This window comes from Lepisosteus platostomus, chromosome 3 (genome assembly GCF_059453375.1).
Source record: "Lepisosteus platostomus isolate fLepPlt1 chromosome 3, fLepPlt1.hap1, whole genome shotgun sequence".
In the NCBI taxonomy this organism is placed as follows: Eukaryota; Metazoa; Chordata; class Actinopteri; order Semionotiformes; family Lepisosteidae; genus Lepisosteus; species Lepisosteus platostomus.
Genome location: NC_142613.1, coordinates 6,287,629 through 6,305,278, shown reverse-complemented (window position 1 = coordinate 6,305,278; position 17,650 = coordinate 6,287,629). Strand labels below are relative to the sequence as shown.

General features: G+C 41.0%; 1 protein-coding gene across 1 annotated transcript in view; it reads right to left on the bottom strand.

Moving 5' to 3' along the window:
* Positions 1-406: 406 nt before the first annotated feature.
* The window catches only part of gfpt1 (glutamine--fructose-6-phosphate transaminase 1), a 38,531-nt gene continuing 21,287 nt past the window's right edge, over positions 407-17,650 (bottom strand). The window contains exons 15-19 of the mRNA XM_088624110.1: positions 11,722-11,836; positions 10,536-10,663; positions 7,578-7,745; positions 6,987-7,148; positions 407-3,741 (exon numbers count right to left, since the gene is read on the bottom strand). Of these exons, the coding sequence (XP_088480236.1) occupies positions 3,697-3,741; positions 6,987-7,148; positions 7,578-7,745; positions 10,536-10,663; positions 11,722-11,836 (618 nt within the window). The 3' untranslated portion in view covers positions 407-3,696. The remainder of the gene's footprint in view (positions 3,742-6,986; positions 7,149-7,577; positions 7,746-10,535; positions 10,664-11,721; positions 11,837-17,650) is intronic.

Sequence of the window (17,650 nt, the reverse complement as noted above, 5' to 3'; positions counted from 1 at the left end):
CATTGTTAAAAGCTTGCATTACCACACTACCTTAGGCATTTTCAAAATATATTGCTCTACAGCAAAATATCAACCTTTTATTTGATATGCCTCTGGAAAGGAGGGGAAAAAATTCCTTGGTCACAAGCTTTTAATGATGTCTATATAACCCATTTTCCTGCTGATAAAACCACGATACTGTACGAAAAGTAACAAATAAATCCTCAGGATGCAAGTTTAAGAGTCCTTATGTGGCTCTTGAATGTTTCTTTTCGATTATATTAGTTTATTAGATATATTATCTGCAGTATTAGAATTTTTTTTTCTCTTCTAAAAAACCAAGCAAGGAAGAGATGCAGGTTGGCTAGAGAGATGCGCTTGCACTTGTCCACACAGACGGACCCATCACTCAAAGGCAAAACAGAAAGAAATTCAACAGTTTTATTGAATTCGACCCTCACCATAAATAACACCACTTCCCTTGTCACAATTGAATAGACATTCTTCTCTGAGGGGTGAACCACAAGACACAACCCAAGCCACTATTAGCAGTTACAAGGAACTGTATTTGTCAGGACAGCATACATACATAAGTTTGGAAAGGAGAAAACACATTTCTAAACATGGAATTATGATCTATTTAAAAACAGCCAGTGAAAACAAAACAGGCTGCATCCATCTCGATGTACTACAAGGCTTTCGTGTCCATTTCGTAAGATACAGACCAGCATTCAAAAGCTTTGGTTGAGAAAACTCCTTTGTTATGTCCAGTTCTACGCATAATTAGTGTCCTCTATACAGCATTTAAGATCTAGCCAAACCCCCCCAGTGCCAGCTTCAGAGCAGCATGCAGACTTCTACACTGGTCCAACACATGCAATTCAGGTAGGATGTGCAGTCAAAGTTCAACTGAGAGAAATAGCACAGTCAGATCTCTAAGACCCCTTTATTTCCAGTTTTGATTGTCTGCTGATCTGCTTGCCTTTGGACAGAATTGAAGTGGAGGCATTTTCTTAATGAGACCATAATGGAAAAAAGAATATTAAAGTTGAGTTCAATTGCACACGTTGCATGAGCAAGTGCGTTAATATGAACTGATTCTCCAGTTTCATTCCAACTCCTTTTGCTACCCACCGGCATCACTAAATGAGAGAAATAAAACAGGCTGCCTCATGATGGCTGACTGCTGCTTAAAAGGCAAGTAAGTAAGCAATAAATACAAATTGATAGTGCATATCGTTTCATTATTTTGTTTTACACGGGACACAAACGTCCATGCTCTGTAGTAACCACCCACAAAATGAATCTGCATGAGCCACGTTCTGATGATCCTAATACAGGTTTTCATTGTGCTGCACCTGAATTGGCTGACTAGCCCGTGTAGAACCCTGCTTGTGTCTACAGAACTAGGTAACATTCACATAAAGTAACAAAGAGAACATGCCTCTTTAGCAATTGCATTAGCAAAACCTTTTTTCTCCCCCAGCGCCTAATTTAAATTGTCTTTAAGATCCCGTGAGTTAAGGAGACTGTTAAAATGTGTACCCCCACTCCAAGCGCTCCTGCATGCGAACCTAACCAGCAAACGATTCGAGTCACTGAGAGGGAGGGTGAAAGTTGGGCGATGGGGGAGGGGTGTCACAAAGACAAGGAACTCTGCGACAGGGATTTGGTCCAACAACTACATTAAAATCTCACACAGGGCGGCAAGGTGTGGGCTGGCTTTGTGACAGCCTCTCTTCCTTCATTTCTACTTCCAGAGAAAACCAGAGACTCTGATGAGGAAGCCTTCTGAGTGTCAAGGTGGAAAAACAGTGTCAAGACTGTGACATCTCAGAAAGGGGGTGGTCTTGTTGTTATACTCAAGTCTGTACTAAATATCAGTGCAAAATAATCTTGGCAGATCACTCACAGCAACTGCTCCCAGTGCATCCTGATCAGAATCATTACCAGGCCCTGAGCTCCTGAGCTCCTACATGCAGCCTGAAGGACGCTACAGAAACCAGTAAGTAAGACCTACCGGGACTTTGCCCTTGAGTTTCCTATTCTAGCCTTCTGACGATGCTGGTATAAGTATGCTTCTTACTCAGCTAACTAAGCTGGGTCACAGCAAATTAAATAAAATCTTAACCCATGCCTGACAGGCGAGCAATTTACCAAACATGCACATATTGAAACCAGGGCCAATTTCTTCCAGAACCTACCAGCATATCTTTGGACTGTGGGAGGAAACCAGATCACCTGGAGGAAACCCACAGAAATACTGGGAGAACATACAAATGCCACACAGAGTGCACTGAAGGGAATGATTTGACTTGCAAAATGTTTTGGCTCTGGTGCAAAATTAGCTTTTTGCAATTCCAAATAAACCCCAAATCTTCATAAGTAACATCCAAAGGAAAACAAAAGTATTAACTTTAGCTTTTATACACCCACATATTCATTGCATGTTTTCATTTACATCTGGATCGTTAAACGTGAACACCAACATGCAGACACGAGGGAGGAAAAAATATTCGCGGTTTGTGTCCAAAGGAAAGAGTTTGTTCCCTCTCTCCTAGCTGTGTTCTGGGTTTTATCATATAGTCAGCTTTGGGAGGTTTAATAGGAAAGATAATTAAGGATGATTATTTCCCCCTTTGGTATACAAAATAACAACCCGCATGATGCATGGGTTTACAGATTTCTTCATGTGGATGGAGAACGGACCCGATTGTTCACGTTTTTGAAAGGTACAAACAAGATAACAGTTCACTCTTGCGGAGAAAAGGAGCCTGTGACATGCGAGTCAAGCTCTTCTTAGAGGGCTGGCAAAGACAACCTTCAGCAAGAACTACAGTAATTTATGGAAGTGGATTTGAAATTGAAGACAGGAGGCACTTCTTTACACAGAGTAGTGGAATAAGTGACAAAACTGTAACTGGGCAGGAGATCATTAGGAGCCATTGGGAATTGGCATGAAGTGCTTGGATCAATACACTGTGAAGGTCCTAACAGCTCCATAACTTTGATTAAATTCTTATGCTAATGGCTCCTACCCAGAACACACTAAAATCTGAATCCTAGGTCTGCTTTCAGGGCGAAGACGCCTTTACCAATTGAAAGCCTATAGCCCTGACAGCCTCAGAGCCCAGCCCACCCCAGGAAACGCTTGCTTCAGGACTCCCCTTGGCTCAGACTGGGGTACTCTGTTTTAAAACAGGCCAGGGTAGATGCCTACATACATTGATTCATAGTACATTCCTTCACATTTGCTCAACACCCACCCATTCCTTCATGTTTCATGTACAGAGTGGAGGCAGAAACACATTTAACTACGAAACGCAATCTCCAAATGAGTAGTGTAACCGAAAGCAAACTGCTTCACAGGTCTAAAAGTGTCTGTAACAAAATTGTCCCACACCTTGCCAGTCTGAACAACAACAAACCTGATAAAGACATAAAATAAAAAAATATTAAATTCTATGCTCACGATTCAGAAAGGTTCTCCAGTTTTACAGAACAATGCAGAAGAAAGAGGAAAGATTCAATGCATATACTACCTGGGGGAGCACTACACTACACAGAAATGGATGTGGTACTGTACAACACGCATAGAAAATCTGAAACCTCATCTAAAATAATGTGTTTTTGTTTGATTGAATTTTCTCTCTTTTTTACAGCTGCTATTGAGTGAATGATGTGTCAGTAGAGCCGTGTCCCTCCAGGCCGAGGGCTTCATTCCACAGTCACAGACTTGGCCAGGTTTCTGGGGCAGTCCACCTGCAGGGAGAAGAAGACCACATGGTGAGCAACGGGCTGCACCCACTACACATACCCAGGAGCAAAGAGTCACTCGCCCCCTCTGTGTGCCCTCCAGCTCAAACAACGGTACCATCTAGCCACACTGGCTGAAACATCGACAGAAATTACTTAGAAACAGCCACCTGATTGCATTGCAAAACACTTTTCATTCTACCACATGAGCAAAGAAGTAGATTTAAATCAATATGAACATTTAAGGAGCTTGAATTTGTGTTGTCTTTACACAGTTTGCAATGATTATACCACAGATTTATTGTTTTATTATGCTTTCCTGTGCTTTGCTACACTTTAGGATGAGTTTCCAGAAGTTTATCACTGTACCCTATCATACAAATGGAGGTGTTAAACTACATTTATGAACTCTTCATCACCACGGTCTAATGGGATTCTCGGTCCCTCACACCTCCTGGTCTTGGTTCCAGCTGGACTCTCAGTTATACCACTGAACCCTTATTTGACCAGATGAAAAGTTTCATTTCAACTCTTCCAGTGCTCTCAGTGCCTCAACATGTTGGGAGTCTGCTTTTTATAACTTAAGGGGATAGATGCTTATCTAAGCAGTTAACCTTGAGCTGTAAAAAACAACAACTCCCCAATATCATATCCTCACCCTGTCTAGCAATTCCATTAACACCATGACACAGTAGCTCTGCTTCTTAAGGGACATTGGAAATAATAATCCTATGGTGGGAATAATTCTGTGTGCGCTGATCATTGTATCATACGTCATTCCACAAGACAGGATCAGCTTGTTTCAAGGACTGCAGATGTACCCAAGAGCAGCTCAAAAGATGTAAGCACCAGCATCTTAGGAATAAGCTTTGTTTAACCCAATCGCTTTGACCCCTCACACTGGCCTCTCTCAGCTTTACATACCGTACTGCATGATCAGACTAACTCGCACCTCAGTTTTAGGTGTTAGATGACACTCCTGTGAACCAGTGCCCACTGAGAGTTCATGCATGTCTGTTTGAGTGTGTACGTCTGTGTGCGCAGTCACTGAAACAGCTGCCCAGTAAAAGGAACCCTCTTATCTACATTTCAAGCAGATGTACTTACTGACCCTTCTATAACCTTGTTCCAAAGTTCCAATGTTTTCACCATATTTATTCAAGCCAAATGGGAAGGATTCCTTTCTCTCAACGTTTCAGTAATTGGTGATCCTTGTCAGGATTTTTTGTTGATTTAATTTGAAGTTACACTGATCTTCTTTCAGAGGTGATCCTGGTATCATTTGCACTGGGTTTTGCAACATGTGGAGCCTTTGGTGTCAACAGATTGACATTTCTAAAGCAGTGAGCTCTGATGTACTGCATTGAAGGGTACAATCCACAGGAGCCACAGAGCAAACCGAAAAGTCCAAAATTACGCAACTAGTTTTGGATCACTGCTTAGTGTTTTTAGAAATTGAATCATTTGTTGAGAGAAGCTTGCAACAAACTAGTCCTGATGTTTATAAAGAATTAGAACACATTTTCTTCTTGGAAAAATGGTCACTAACCTCAAAAAAGCAGTAAGTGTATCAATCTTCTCCCAGCACCTTCACTGTACTGTATCTGAACTCAATGTAATCCACAGAGCACAGACATTACATGGTTGATTGAATATTTATTTTTAATGGGCATTTTGCCCAGTCTTGAGGTTTCTGCATATGTTGCTTTAATGACATATGCCACCCACATGGAAATCATATACTAATCAATGGCCGAGATTTGGTGTAGCCAATTATTACTCAATACAACTAGTAACTCCAGGCTGGCACTGTCCTGGGACATTGAGATAGCTGTGGCTAGCTTTTTAATTGTGGCATTCTGAAATGCTTTATGGCCACCCTGAACAGGAACGCAGTTATCACTAATAACACCCATAGGCTCAGAGTGTATAGTACATCTTGGCTTCAGTTTGGTTATCTCTGTGCTTTCTGCACTGGAAGCCACGGGCCCAGAATGCAGATCACCTTGTGGGCTTTCTTTGACACCACACTTCACAGCAGAGACTGAGAACATCTCACTGTGGAGAGCAGGGCTCAAACTTCACTTTACACTCTCGTGTGAGGTCTCTGGTGAGTGCTTTTTTCATTTAAACCTGTTAATAATACAGTAGTTCTGTAACACATGCAACCTAAGTAAGTTTATATTTCTTATGTTATGTTAAGATTTCTTAAGATAACTGTTTTTTTTTTTACCTAGCAGCTTTGTAAAAAATATTGTCCGATGTCAGAACAAAACAAAATGTTTATTTTTCATAGAAAATGTATCTTAAAAGAGTGGTTAAGTATTTTCTTACAGTTTGAAAATCAAATTAATCTATGAGTTTTCTTTGGCAGGAGATGTTTTAAGAGTGGAAATCTAATTAATGATGAGGTTCCAAATCAACTGAAAAAACATGGCTTTTTATTGTTCATTTTAAAGGGAACTTTCTGTCCAAAAACAAAAATTAAATAAGAATCGACCTCCTCAGTACAGCCTCCTGACACAAACAAGATATTTTCAGAATCTGCTTTTCAGAAAGAGCATTATTACAGATTAGGGAATTTTCTTGGCATTTCTAATGAATAATAATTAATAATTGCTTACACTTATATACCGCTTTCTGGACACTCTACTCAAAGCACTTTACTGGTAATAGGGACTCCCCTCCATCACCACCAATGTGCAATTCAGAGATGGGAGTTATTAGGAGGCCATGATTGGTAAGGGCCAATGGTAAATTTGGCCACCCCCACTCTTTTCAAGAAACGCCCTGGGATTTTTAATGACCACAGAGAGTCAGGACCTCGGTTTTACATCTGATCAGATGGACAGCGCCTTTTTACAGTTTCATGTCCCCGTCACTATACTGGGGAATTAGGACCTACATAGACTGCAGGGTGAGCACCACCTGCTGGCCCCATTAACACCTCTTCCAACAGCAACCTTAGCCTTTCCCAGGAGGTCTCCCATCAAGGTACTGACCAGGCTCAAACCTGCTTAGCTTCAGTGGGTTGCCAATTGTGAGTTGCAGGGTAAAATGTCTGCTGACTGGCTTTATTCTGGGATACGATTTCTACATTTTGCTGGATATCTGCAAAAACACCTCAGATACATGGTTCCAGTGTGCCATGTTCTTGAAAATGATCTAAGCACCACATCTTAGGAAACGGAACTTGGGCTACAAGTGGAGGGGACAGTCAAGGCAGGGAGGAGGAGGCCTGTATCACTCACATCATAGCCCCGTAGCACAGCCAGGTGGAAGGACAGCAGCTGCAGGGGAATGACGCTGAGGACACCCTGGAGGCAGTCCACGCAGTGTGGCACCTTGATGGTCCGGCTGGAGTTCTTGATGGTCTCATAATCGTCCTTGTCACAGATTACAATGGGTCGGCCCTATAACAACAATCACAAACGGGGTTGCAGCCATTCCAATAGCTTGTAGAAATGCCATGGTTTTTAAATATGGTGTATAAGAAAATCACAGAAATGTATTCCAGGTTTACTCGATTCTGGTTGGCACAGTACCGAAAAGCAGACTGAAGTATTGTGAGAGCAAGGTAAATATCTTGCACATTTTCTGGGAAACGTTGTATAGCTACTGCAGTTCAAAGTCAAGAGCATCTCTGAATTATCACCTCCTAAAACTTTCGAAAAAATTCTCAGCATCCTGTCTGGCAATGAATCCATACCGGAAAGATAAGGAGATGACCTTAAGAAATTTCAGGAACTGAGATTATTGTTCATCATAACTACAGATACGAATGGGGTAAAAAAAACAACTTCTGAAAACAGTTTGCTTAAATGAAAAGCAGTCCCTCTCACCTGTCTGGCCACCACTTGCTGCAGTGCGTTCTGACACTTGGTGTAGGTGTGGTCTCTCATGATTATCATGATGACGGGCATCAGCTTGTCCACCAGCGCCAGGGGCCCATGCTTCAGCTCCCCAGCCAGAATCCCCTCCGAGTGCATGTACGTGATCTCTTTTATTTTCTACATGTGGGAGAAGAGGAAGTACCTTTCAAGCTCGTTAAGCGCTGAAAAAGGGGCATACTTCGGTCAAACCTCATCAGGCATGCTTGGAGCAAACGCCTTCCACTGTTTTGTTAAAACGAACTCCCTAGGAACATTCAAGAAAGGCTCGGTAAGATTCTTGGTTGATTTAGCTTCTAGATTAAGGTCCAAACAAGCAAGATAAGCAGAAGAGCAACAGGTCACATTGTCAATATTTAAGACCATGAAACACAAGGTTAATATTTATTCAATTCCCTAAGAGTTAGTATTTAGTAGATCCTCTTGTGACAGGGAGTAAACTGACAAGCAGCCTCCTGGTAGTATTCCAGGAGATTCTGGCACTTCTGAGGTGGGATTCTTGACCACTCCTCAAGGCCTGGAGTTTGAGATGGCCAATCGAGAACACTTATTTTGTGTGCTTTTAACCATTTCTTTGTCAATTGGAATCATTGTAGCAGATGTTTGGTCAAAATGTACTTGTATGTGTTGGATTTCAATATCTCACGTGTCTTTATAAGGTCTCCAGTATCCATAGATGCAAAATCATCCCAAAACATAACACACACCCAACAATATTTCATTGTGGGAGCAAATACTTTCACAACATTTCTGTGCATCTCATGGGGAGCAAGCTGGGGTATGTGAAAACACAAATTCCTAATACAAGAAATTGTATAGGGCTATTAAAGTGATTTGATAAATGACCATTTGTGTACAGTCACAGAGCTCTCTGACCACTGTGAAAATACACGCTGCTACAGAAATATTGTGTTACCTCTTTTTATGCCCCAGGGAAATGGGAAACTATATATATATAAACTATAATTCCGGATATGCACTCCCATAGGGCAGAATGTTATTATTGGATTTTATTTAATGGAATACTTTGGGGTGAATAAATGTGACCTTCGTGTTTTCTGGAATTCAATTATGGTTTTATTCTGTGCAATGCTATTGTGATGAAACCATAAAACTTTTAGATTTTTTTTATCCAGTGCACATTATACTATCTGTTACTCATTTCGTTACAAGATGCTTTTAATTTCTATTTTGTGGGCTATATGAATAATTCTGGAGGGCTCTGTATCTGTTTGCGCAGTGTCAGATTCAATATCCCCTACTGATTTCCAAGCACTGGCACCTCCTGAGGGGTTTAGAAGAGGTTCCTGGAAGGGTGAAATGGGATGGTCTGGGGCGATGAAACATTTCCATGTAAAAACAACACAGCAGGAGTTCATTACTTTTGCATCAAGTGGACGTCTACGAAGCAGAATTATTTACGTAAAAAAAAGTATTAAAAATAATAGACACTTGAGTGTTGCCTTAATTATTTCCTGTTTGTAATTCAGAGCTCTGATTAAAACCACACATGGAAGATTTTCAGACATTTTGGGAAAAAAAAATACCAAAATGATTTGCTAACAAGGTGTAGTTTTGTCAAATCTTCCCAGACATGCAGACAAAGGCATCAGTGAGATAGTGGTTGGAGCTCTGGACTTGTAAACTGCAAGGCAGCTGGTTCTAAGCTTGTGTGGTACCAGCCCTGAGCAAGGCATTTCACACACATGGCTCCAGAAAACAATGCCCACTGAAGTACTGAAGTAAGTTGCTGTGGCACGAATGTACAAAAAATTAAAAAGGTGCCAGTGTGTTGCACACTGGGAAGAAGCACAACAACAGGAAATGTTCTAGACCCTCCTGGATAGTCCTGGCTCTAGGATCAAATCAATTCATACAAATTTAACAAAACATGCCAATTTCTTTTTTTGTTTTAACTTGGAATAAAATCCAAGTTCAGAGCAGAACTGAAAATATAGTTGTCTTGTACACTTGGTAATGTGTTGCATTGTAATCTGGAATAATCAGACTCAACTCTAAATTTATGATTTCAAGTTGGATCCTAGGTTTCTTTCATGACATGCAGTTTGTGCCAAATTTATTTGTGCCCTTGAGAAACTGATATTTGGTTTCTACCCAGAAATAAACTATACATTCAGGCCTGAATTTATAATAAATAAAACAATAGGAAAAATGTAAGATTTTCAATACAGGATATCACAAAAACAAATCTTTCCAAACAGTTTTTTCTAAATACATAATATTCACAATCATTTGCACCACAGCAATCATCTTATTGATTCTCTTACATAACAGAGAACATGTTTTCTGTAGCTTTTTTATTAGTTTCAGGCACTTCCTACAAGGGAAACAGGACTCCGGATAGAAAGGGGTGAGGAATGTGTACTGAAGCACAATGTAAATTAAACTGTAACTGTTAAGTCAATGGCTCAATGGGTCAATAGGGAGCACATAGGTGTGTTGACTGGCAGTTCCTTAGGATAACAATGTAATTTCATAAAATCCCAGGTACTCTGTGTTTGCTTTGAAGGAGGTGAATTAAAATTGCCTAAATGTGTTCAGTACAAATCTATATAAAAAGCTATCCAAAAAGACATGGTTTCAACTGATGCACGAACAGCAAAAGACACTGTATGTACACACCCCACCGACTAATGGAAACTGCTTGGTCCGCCTGTGAGAAAAGAAGCCCGGAGAATGAGCAGCTCTGCTTTAGCAATCAGACAGGCAGTAAGAAAGACCAGGAAACCAGCTCTGTTGGAAGGCAGAGAGGCACCTCAGAAGGACTAGGACCATCGTAGCACTCCAATCCCGCTGTCTAATAGCATCAGGAGGAAGCGCACCTCTGCTTGTTGGATTATCATCCAGAAACAAAAGAAATCCAAAGCATGAAAGCCTGAAGGCACTGACCAGAGCTCCCTCCAGACAGGTGGCGTAGTGGTACCCTCGGCCCATGATGAGGACACTCTTCTGCTGGTACAGCTCCGTGGCCAGCTTATGGATCTCCTCGTCCAGGCTCAGGACCTCTTTGATCAGATCTAAAACACACCGGGGGAAAGAATGAACAACCCTGCGCTTTGGCTAGGAACAGCAAGGAAAAAGCAAAACTGATGACAAGAACTTCTGGCATACATGGGTTCCAGCGTAATACAACTGAAGTCAAAGGCACCATGTTGAATCAGCCCAGCTCACTAGATCAAGAACATTTCCTATGCATTTATAAAAGATCCATCATCCAGGTTTCCCCTTACAAACCCAGTCTCTAGAAAGAACGTTCCTGGAAGCAGAGCCTTCCTTTCCTAACACCCAAGACCAGCACTTGCTTGAAACAAGTTAACTTGAACCAAGCACACCGAGAAATGGCTGGACAGAAATAGTCATTCTGTTGTCTTGCTGTGCAGCTCATTGCCAAAAAGCCTATTAACTGCTTTTACTGAAGCTGGACGTCAAAACATCTGTGCCGTTTCCAGTCCTTGCTGGTTTTTAACGCGTGTTGACAGCCTTTCTAAAAAATGAATGGGTAATCTAAACAGATCCTCTCTAATTGCTTCTGTTCCCATCATTCATAAGGCACATTCCATTAGCAAGCCAAAAAGTGCAAAGGATTACATTAAAAAAATCACATTAACAGCAAGAGCTGGAGAGCCCACATTTATCTAGACAGATAAAACGCCTGGAGCCCATATATTTGAGGTGCAAAAGTCTTAAGTCAGAGAGGTATCATTTATTATGCTCAAGCATCAATTTTATACCTCTGTTAGTAATTCAATTAGATAAAAGACTGTTATGGGATTGTTACCTCTGACGGTACTGACCCAGTACCTGTAAGCCTAGAGTCAAACCTGTTTGGACTATAGAGCTCAGCCTGAATGAGTGCATTTAATTATATAATAATATGAACAATTTAAGGAGCAGAAGTATAATTATTGTTATTACAGGGATAAGATATAAGTCAATCTTAGAGAGGCTGAAATGGCTTTTAATACCCCCACTCTTGGGTATCCCCAATAGCGCCATGAAATCTTTAATCAAAACAGGCTGTCAAACCTCTGGGCTTAACATCTCGGCTAAAAATCAGCCAAAGGTAGTTTTTTACCTGGCAGCACTCGGAGGCCCTGGATGATCTCTCTGCGGCGGGGCTGCATGGAGATGCGGTCATCACACATCAGCAGGGCGAACATGATGAGAGCCACAAACTGACTGGTGTAGGCCTGAAACACACACACAAAACAATGTGGTGAGAGGGGAGCAAGAGGCCTAATACCACCACCTAATCATCCAGGTGGGGCTGCACATTGGTGGTGGTGGAGGGGAGTCCCCATTACCTGTAAATCGCTTTGAGTGGAGTGTCCAGAAAAAGCGCTATATAAGTGTAAGCAATTATTATTATTATTATTATTAATAATAATTAATAACCCCAATATGGCTTTAGATCCTGTCACCAGGAACCTAGTAAAACCTGTGGCTAGTTGTGTAAACATAAGACATTTCAGCAGACAAAGACTCACAGTATTTGCAAAGGGCTGGTGTACATGCAGATCTGCTGTTTCTGTTATTCATACACATACAGAATTGACATTATGACACTCCCGGATCCTAAACTGTTAGATGCAAACTAACACATTCTGCAGATTTACCCAGTGATTGCCAAGGGCAAAGAGGCAGCTACAGGATTTAATGGACTACCCACAAAGCACAGCTGACAAACACCATGGAAAAATGGTCAAGATGCCAAAATACCAGTGCCAACATGGTCCAAGAAAAACACAAACGCATGCAGGTTCCAAAAGTGGAATTCAATTTTATTTTAGAATATTAATTGGCAATATTACAACTTGCATGGATATAGGGCCTTTCATTCCAAGAGCCTTGTGTTATCTGTTATTAGAGTGCAGCTCCCACGAGTCTTGTGTTGTGACTGCCCGGCAGTGAAGGTATAGGAGCAATGAGCTATTAGTAATTTAGCAGACGCTGTTATCAAAAGTGACTGAGATTACAAGGTGAGCAGTGGATTAACAGACTGTGCCTTAGAGCTAAGTGTAACAGGACTCAGCAAGGAGGGATAAATAACTTGCTCATTGCAGCACTTAGTGGCAAAGCAAGGCTCTCAAGGACATGCCTAATAAACCACTGTACTCATCAAGGAGACCACCTAGTACTCACTTTTTCTAGTGCCCTTTGGGAAAGCCTTCTCTGTCAATAACATAAAAAAGGCTGACTGAAAGACAGGTTCCAGTTTTGGGAGCTATATGTTATTCTGTGTCAGATGGGCCTCTTTTCCAAGGCGTAACATACAAAAGAAGGACATAGTACTGGCACCAGGAGCTCAGTCTGGCAGAGAGACACACAAACAGCTCCATCCCGGACTAGACGTTAAGAAAACAGTCAGCTGCTCCAGGAAAATCCTACACATATTTCTGGAAGGAAATTTTATGCAATACTTCATCACCAAACCCTTTTTTAATTTTGTTCAACATTTCATTTGCAACTACAATATCCCCAGCTTGCACACTGTATTGCAGAACAAGAAGCAAAACATTTATTTTATTTTCTCTGACATTCCATGGTCCTTGAAGTGAGATTCATCTGTATTCTCCAGGGAGACTATTTCTATTGTCATGTGTTAGCCATTATCTGCACGTAGAACAAGTTGCAGCTTCTGAGTATTGAAATGCATGAATTAGAGGAAGACAGTAAAACTGCTGAACTGCACCCCCAGACCAAGGAAAAACAAATGTATCAACTTGATATTTGGGGCTATTTTTACTGCAAAATTCTCAAACACCTGCATTTTTAAATAAACAGAATTCTGCTCTCTGCACGATTCATGATGCAATAACTTCAACCTCTCTTGGACTGAATTGGTCTTAGACATTCCAAGTTTGGCAATCAAATTAACCAACTTCTAAAAAAAAAACTAGGATGATCTCAGCTCTGTATATAATTAAGAAAACACTGACAGCCATTCACGCAAAGCTCTTTAGATCCCGTCTCCAACACCTCCCTCTCGACCGAAAACAATCATAAAAATAAATGAACTCTACCACAAACTGGCATCAGAGCCTCACAGCACAGTTGGATTCCTATTGGTACTCCTGATACAGTGCAACAGACAAATACAAATACACGTCATTCGTTAAATAAATAAATTCAAATGTAAAATGTGAGGCTATCGGTACTCAATATTACAAAACAAATATCACCTCATTGTCGCATCACTTTCAATAACTGCTTATCCAATTCAAGGAAATGCTGGGTGCAAGTTGTGACACACCCTGGACAGGATGCCTGACTATTACAGGGCACCTACAAATACAAACATGCGCTCATTCACACCAGGGCCAATTTTCCCAGAAGCCAATTAAAGTAGCAGTCTTTGGAGGAAATCGGAGCACCTGGAGGAGACCCATGTGAACACACAAACCCCATGCAGAGAACACCCCAGGAACCGGACACAGGGCCCCAGGGCTGCATGGCTGCAATTCAAACTACTGCACCACTGTGCTGCCACAAAACACATATGTCCAAGATCATCTGAATATTATTCGCCCTCCTGCAACCAGTATTTTATCTGTCCTACTTTGGTTTTGACAACAGAGAAGGTGAGTCCTGTAGCCTTTTAAAAGGCTCAAGTGCTTCTCAGTAAGAATTTTTCACCATCCGACCAGGCAGAGCTTCCCCAGCTTATTCAAATTTGCGCTTGTGAACCACTTCATGGCACAAACGGCGCATCAGATTTAGACCTGAAGAGTGTGATGCCCAACCAAGACTCGATTTTATGCTTCCTTAAACATGTGACAGCAGATCTGGAGCACGCGCGGGTCGTTATCTTGCTGGAATGTCCATTTGTGACCTAACTGAAGGTCAGAGCAGAGGGAAGGGGGTTTCTTGAAAACAAAAATCTCCCCACATACTCTGGGATCTATCGGTTTTACTATTCTAACAAGAGCTGCGGTACCAAAGGATACAAAATAGCCCAAACACACGAGACCCATGCTCATACGACACAGAAGTGATGATTCTTTCATCCAAAAACAACCATATTATCTGGTCCATCCTGACTTGCCAATTATCCTACCAATTAGTTGCTATTGTGTTTGCCAGATCTTTTCTTTCTATGTAAATTGTGGAATTTTGCCAAAAGGAGATTCTGCCCATTAGTTTGTGTAAATAGATGTTTATATAGTTTAAATTGTTGCCCATTCTTTTACTGGAAAACTACACTGTAGCAGGAAGAAAGAACCCACATGACCAAACATAACATTGCCTAACATGTGGGGTGTTTTATGAATTTATCTTCTAGACAAGCCAAGCTGGTGTCAGGACCTGATTTTCAACTTTAAATCTGACCTTATTTAATTTGCTTACTGTCCTAATTACGACAATTGGCACCTGAGCTTAACTAATCAAGCATCCAGCGCTCCTTCATTTAGTAACAATATTTTAACTTCACAGTTTGGACAATGGTTTTACTCAAAAAGCTTTAAATATTGTGCAGCTGGTGTTGGCCGAGACACAAGAACCTAAAGTACAGCTCATAAAATGAGTATGGATCGAATGGATCAAAGTGCAGTGTAATGGGAGTTTTCTCTATTCCCCAAAGTCATATCTAATCACCACCTGTGCAATTAAACCCATCACTGTGACATCATGAATAATATCTAGAAAAAAAACATTAAAACTGACTACACCCTCTTCTGTAGACTTGGCAGGCATCCCTGACTCATTAGATAGACATCACTTTCATTTCAAGAATTGTCAGATAGATTTTTTTCGGTCCTCTCATATAGTACATACAGTCCATTCCTGTAATGTACAGTTTTAAACATATTCAGTCTTAGGACCAAGACAGCAAGACAATTTATCTTCCCCATCTCAAGAAAGGCAACAGACGGTCTTAAATCTGCTCTGCCAGAAACCCATGAATGTTATGTGATTTACTGTTTTGGGATCTGAAGATGAAGAACACGTGAAAAAATAAAACAGAAGTGTTGCCACAATTGTTTCAATAATTGAGCCAGTGGGTCATTTGGAGAAACAATAAATAATTTGCCTCAATTCTCTCTCCACATGTCCATTCTGCGTGTGCTTTGCTTGACTTCATCATTGCTTCTACTGCTTAGCATCTTTCTGCTGATGCTTAAACTGTTTCTGCAGTGTAACCTTCAGAAAGAGAAAGTGGAAGCTTTCAATTTTTGCTCTGCATCTGTCAGGGACAGGACTAAAGCTATTATAGAGAAAGGCTGGCTGTGATTGTGTTACTACTGCGTGCCTGTGTGCCACTGCACAGACCTCAACTAGCTGTATTTCACTGTACAGACACAAACTCCACAGAGCACCTCCCATCAAAACCAACCTCAAGCCCTTCACGATATAACCAAGAGACACAAATACCTGGCAGAAATGAAACATAATTAAAAAAATGTAAACACTGATGATAGAGACAATGCACTAAACTTGCAGCTCTCTACACGCAGACAGTCCTGCCATTATCGTGCTAATCCAGCATGCCTTCCAACAGATCATTCATCACTTGGATAACAGTTAATATCATTTTGGGTGGGGACTTGGGTTAAAACTCTGTATAATCTCTCCTGGCTTGGTTTAATATTCATCCACATGTGCAGCATCTGGATAGAGGTGCAGTGTGATCAGAACTCAGAAATGGGAAGGGGGGGAGTTACTTCAAACTGCTCATGCAAGCTGGGAGAGAAAAATAAGACAATTGTTCCCAGACTCAGTTATGCACCAGCAGGGGGTGCCACCCACAGCAGTGGACAAAAACCAGCTGACACTGCTGAGCAACTGTACAGCCATGTTTCAAATTCCAGTGTTGTAACTAGACAATTAATATTAAAGAAAAGTGGAAAAGTCATGCATAAGTAATCAAACTCTTTGCTGTGGCAAACCTAAATTAATATAGGTGCACAAAATTTAATGAGCCCAATAATTAGTTGAGTGTACTCTGTGTGAGTAGTAGTTCACATGAATTCTAAATATACCTGTCTTTGTAAGGTCCCTTGGTTGGGTAGCAAATTTTTAGAGAGTATTCAACTATGAAGACCAGAGAGCTTCCAAAACAACTCTGAGATAAAGTTGCAGAAAAGCAAAGTTTAGGAGAAGGGTTTAACAAACACACTGAATATCCTTTGAACTTGGTGAAATTGATCCCTCCAAACTGAGCAGATGGGCAAGAAGGAAAATGGTTAGGGATCCAACTGTGAGACAAACAGCGACAGAGTTCAAGGGCTGAGATCGTAGAAAATGCACATAAGTCAGCAATATCCCCGTCACTCCACAAAGCTAGCCTCTATGGCAAAGCGAAAAATCCATCTGAAAATATTGCATGGAATTGCAACAAAGCACTTTTTGTGTTATTGCGAACATGTGGCAAAATGTTTTGTGGTCAGACAAGACAAAATGATCATTTCTGGTCAAATTGCAAAGTGTTACATCTGATGCAAACTCAAAACATTGCATCTTATCAATCAGTCAACACCATCCCTACTTTTAAGCATTGTGGTGGCAGCAAATTGCAAAGTGCTACAGTGTTACGTTATAGATCTGCTTCTCATTAGAAGGGACTGGCAAGACTGCTGGGAGGATAGATGGAACAAAGTACTGGCAACATTGGGACATGTGTGTAATTTCACAAAATGGGAAACCATAGGAAGGGTCTGAATACTCTCGCAAGGCACTGCTTACAAGGTGAGGAACACTGTGGCTTTGATGTGAAGTGTAAAGCCGTTCGGGTCTTGTTCCATAAATATCCGTGTTTTTAGCTGGGAAAAAGTCAAGACACTGCCGTGTCTCAGAATTTTTAAATCAAGCAGCGCTCTGGTTGTTGTAAACAGCACACCACAGAAAAATAACAGCAGTCAGCACGGTCAATTCGTTTACGACAGGATATTCTTTTTTCAACATTCTAGCCCCTTTAAAGTAAACTAATCCCTGCGCTACTATTAAGTGCTGAAAAAGTAAAACATCAAAAACATGAAACACTAAATAAGTGTCTCTCAGAAAAC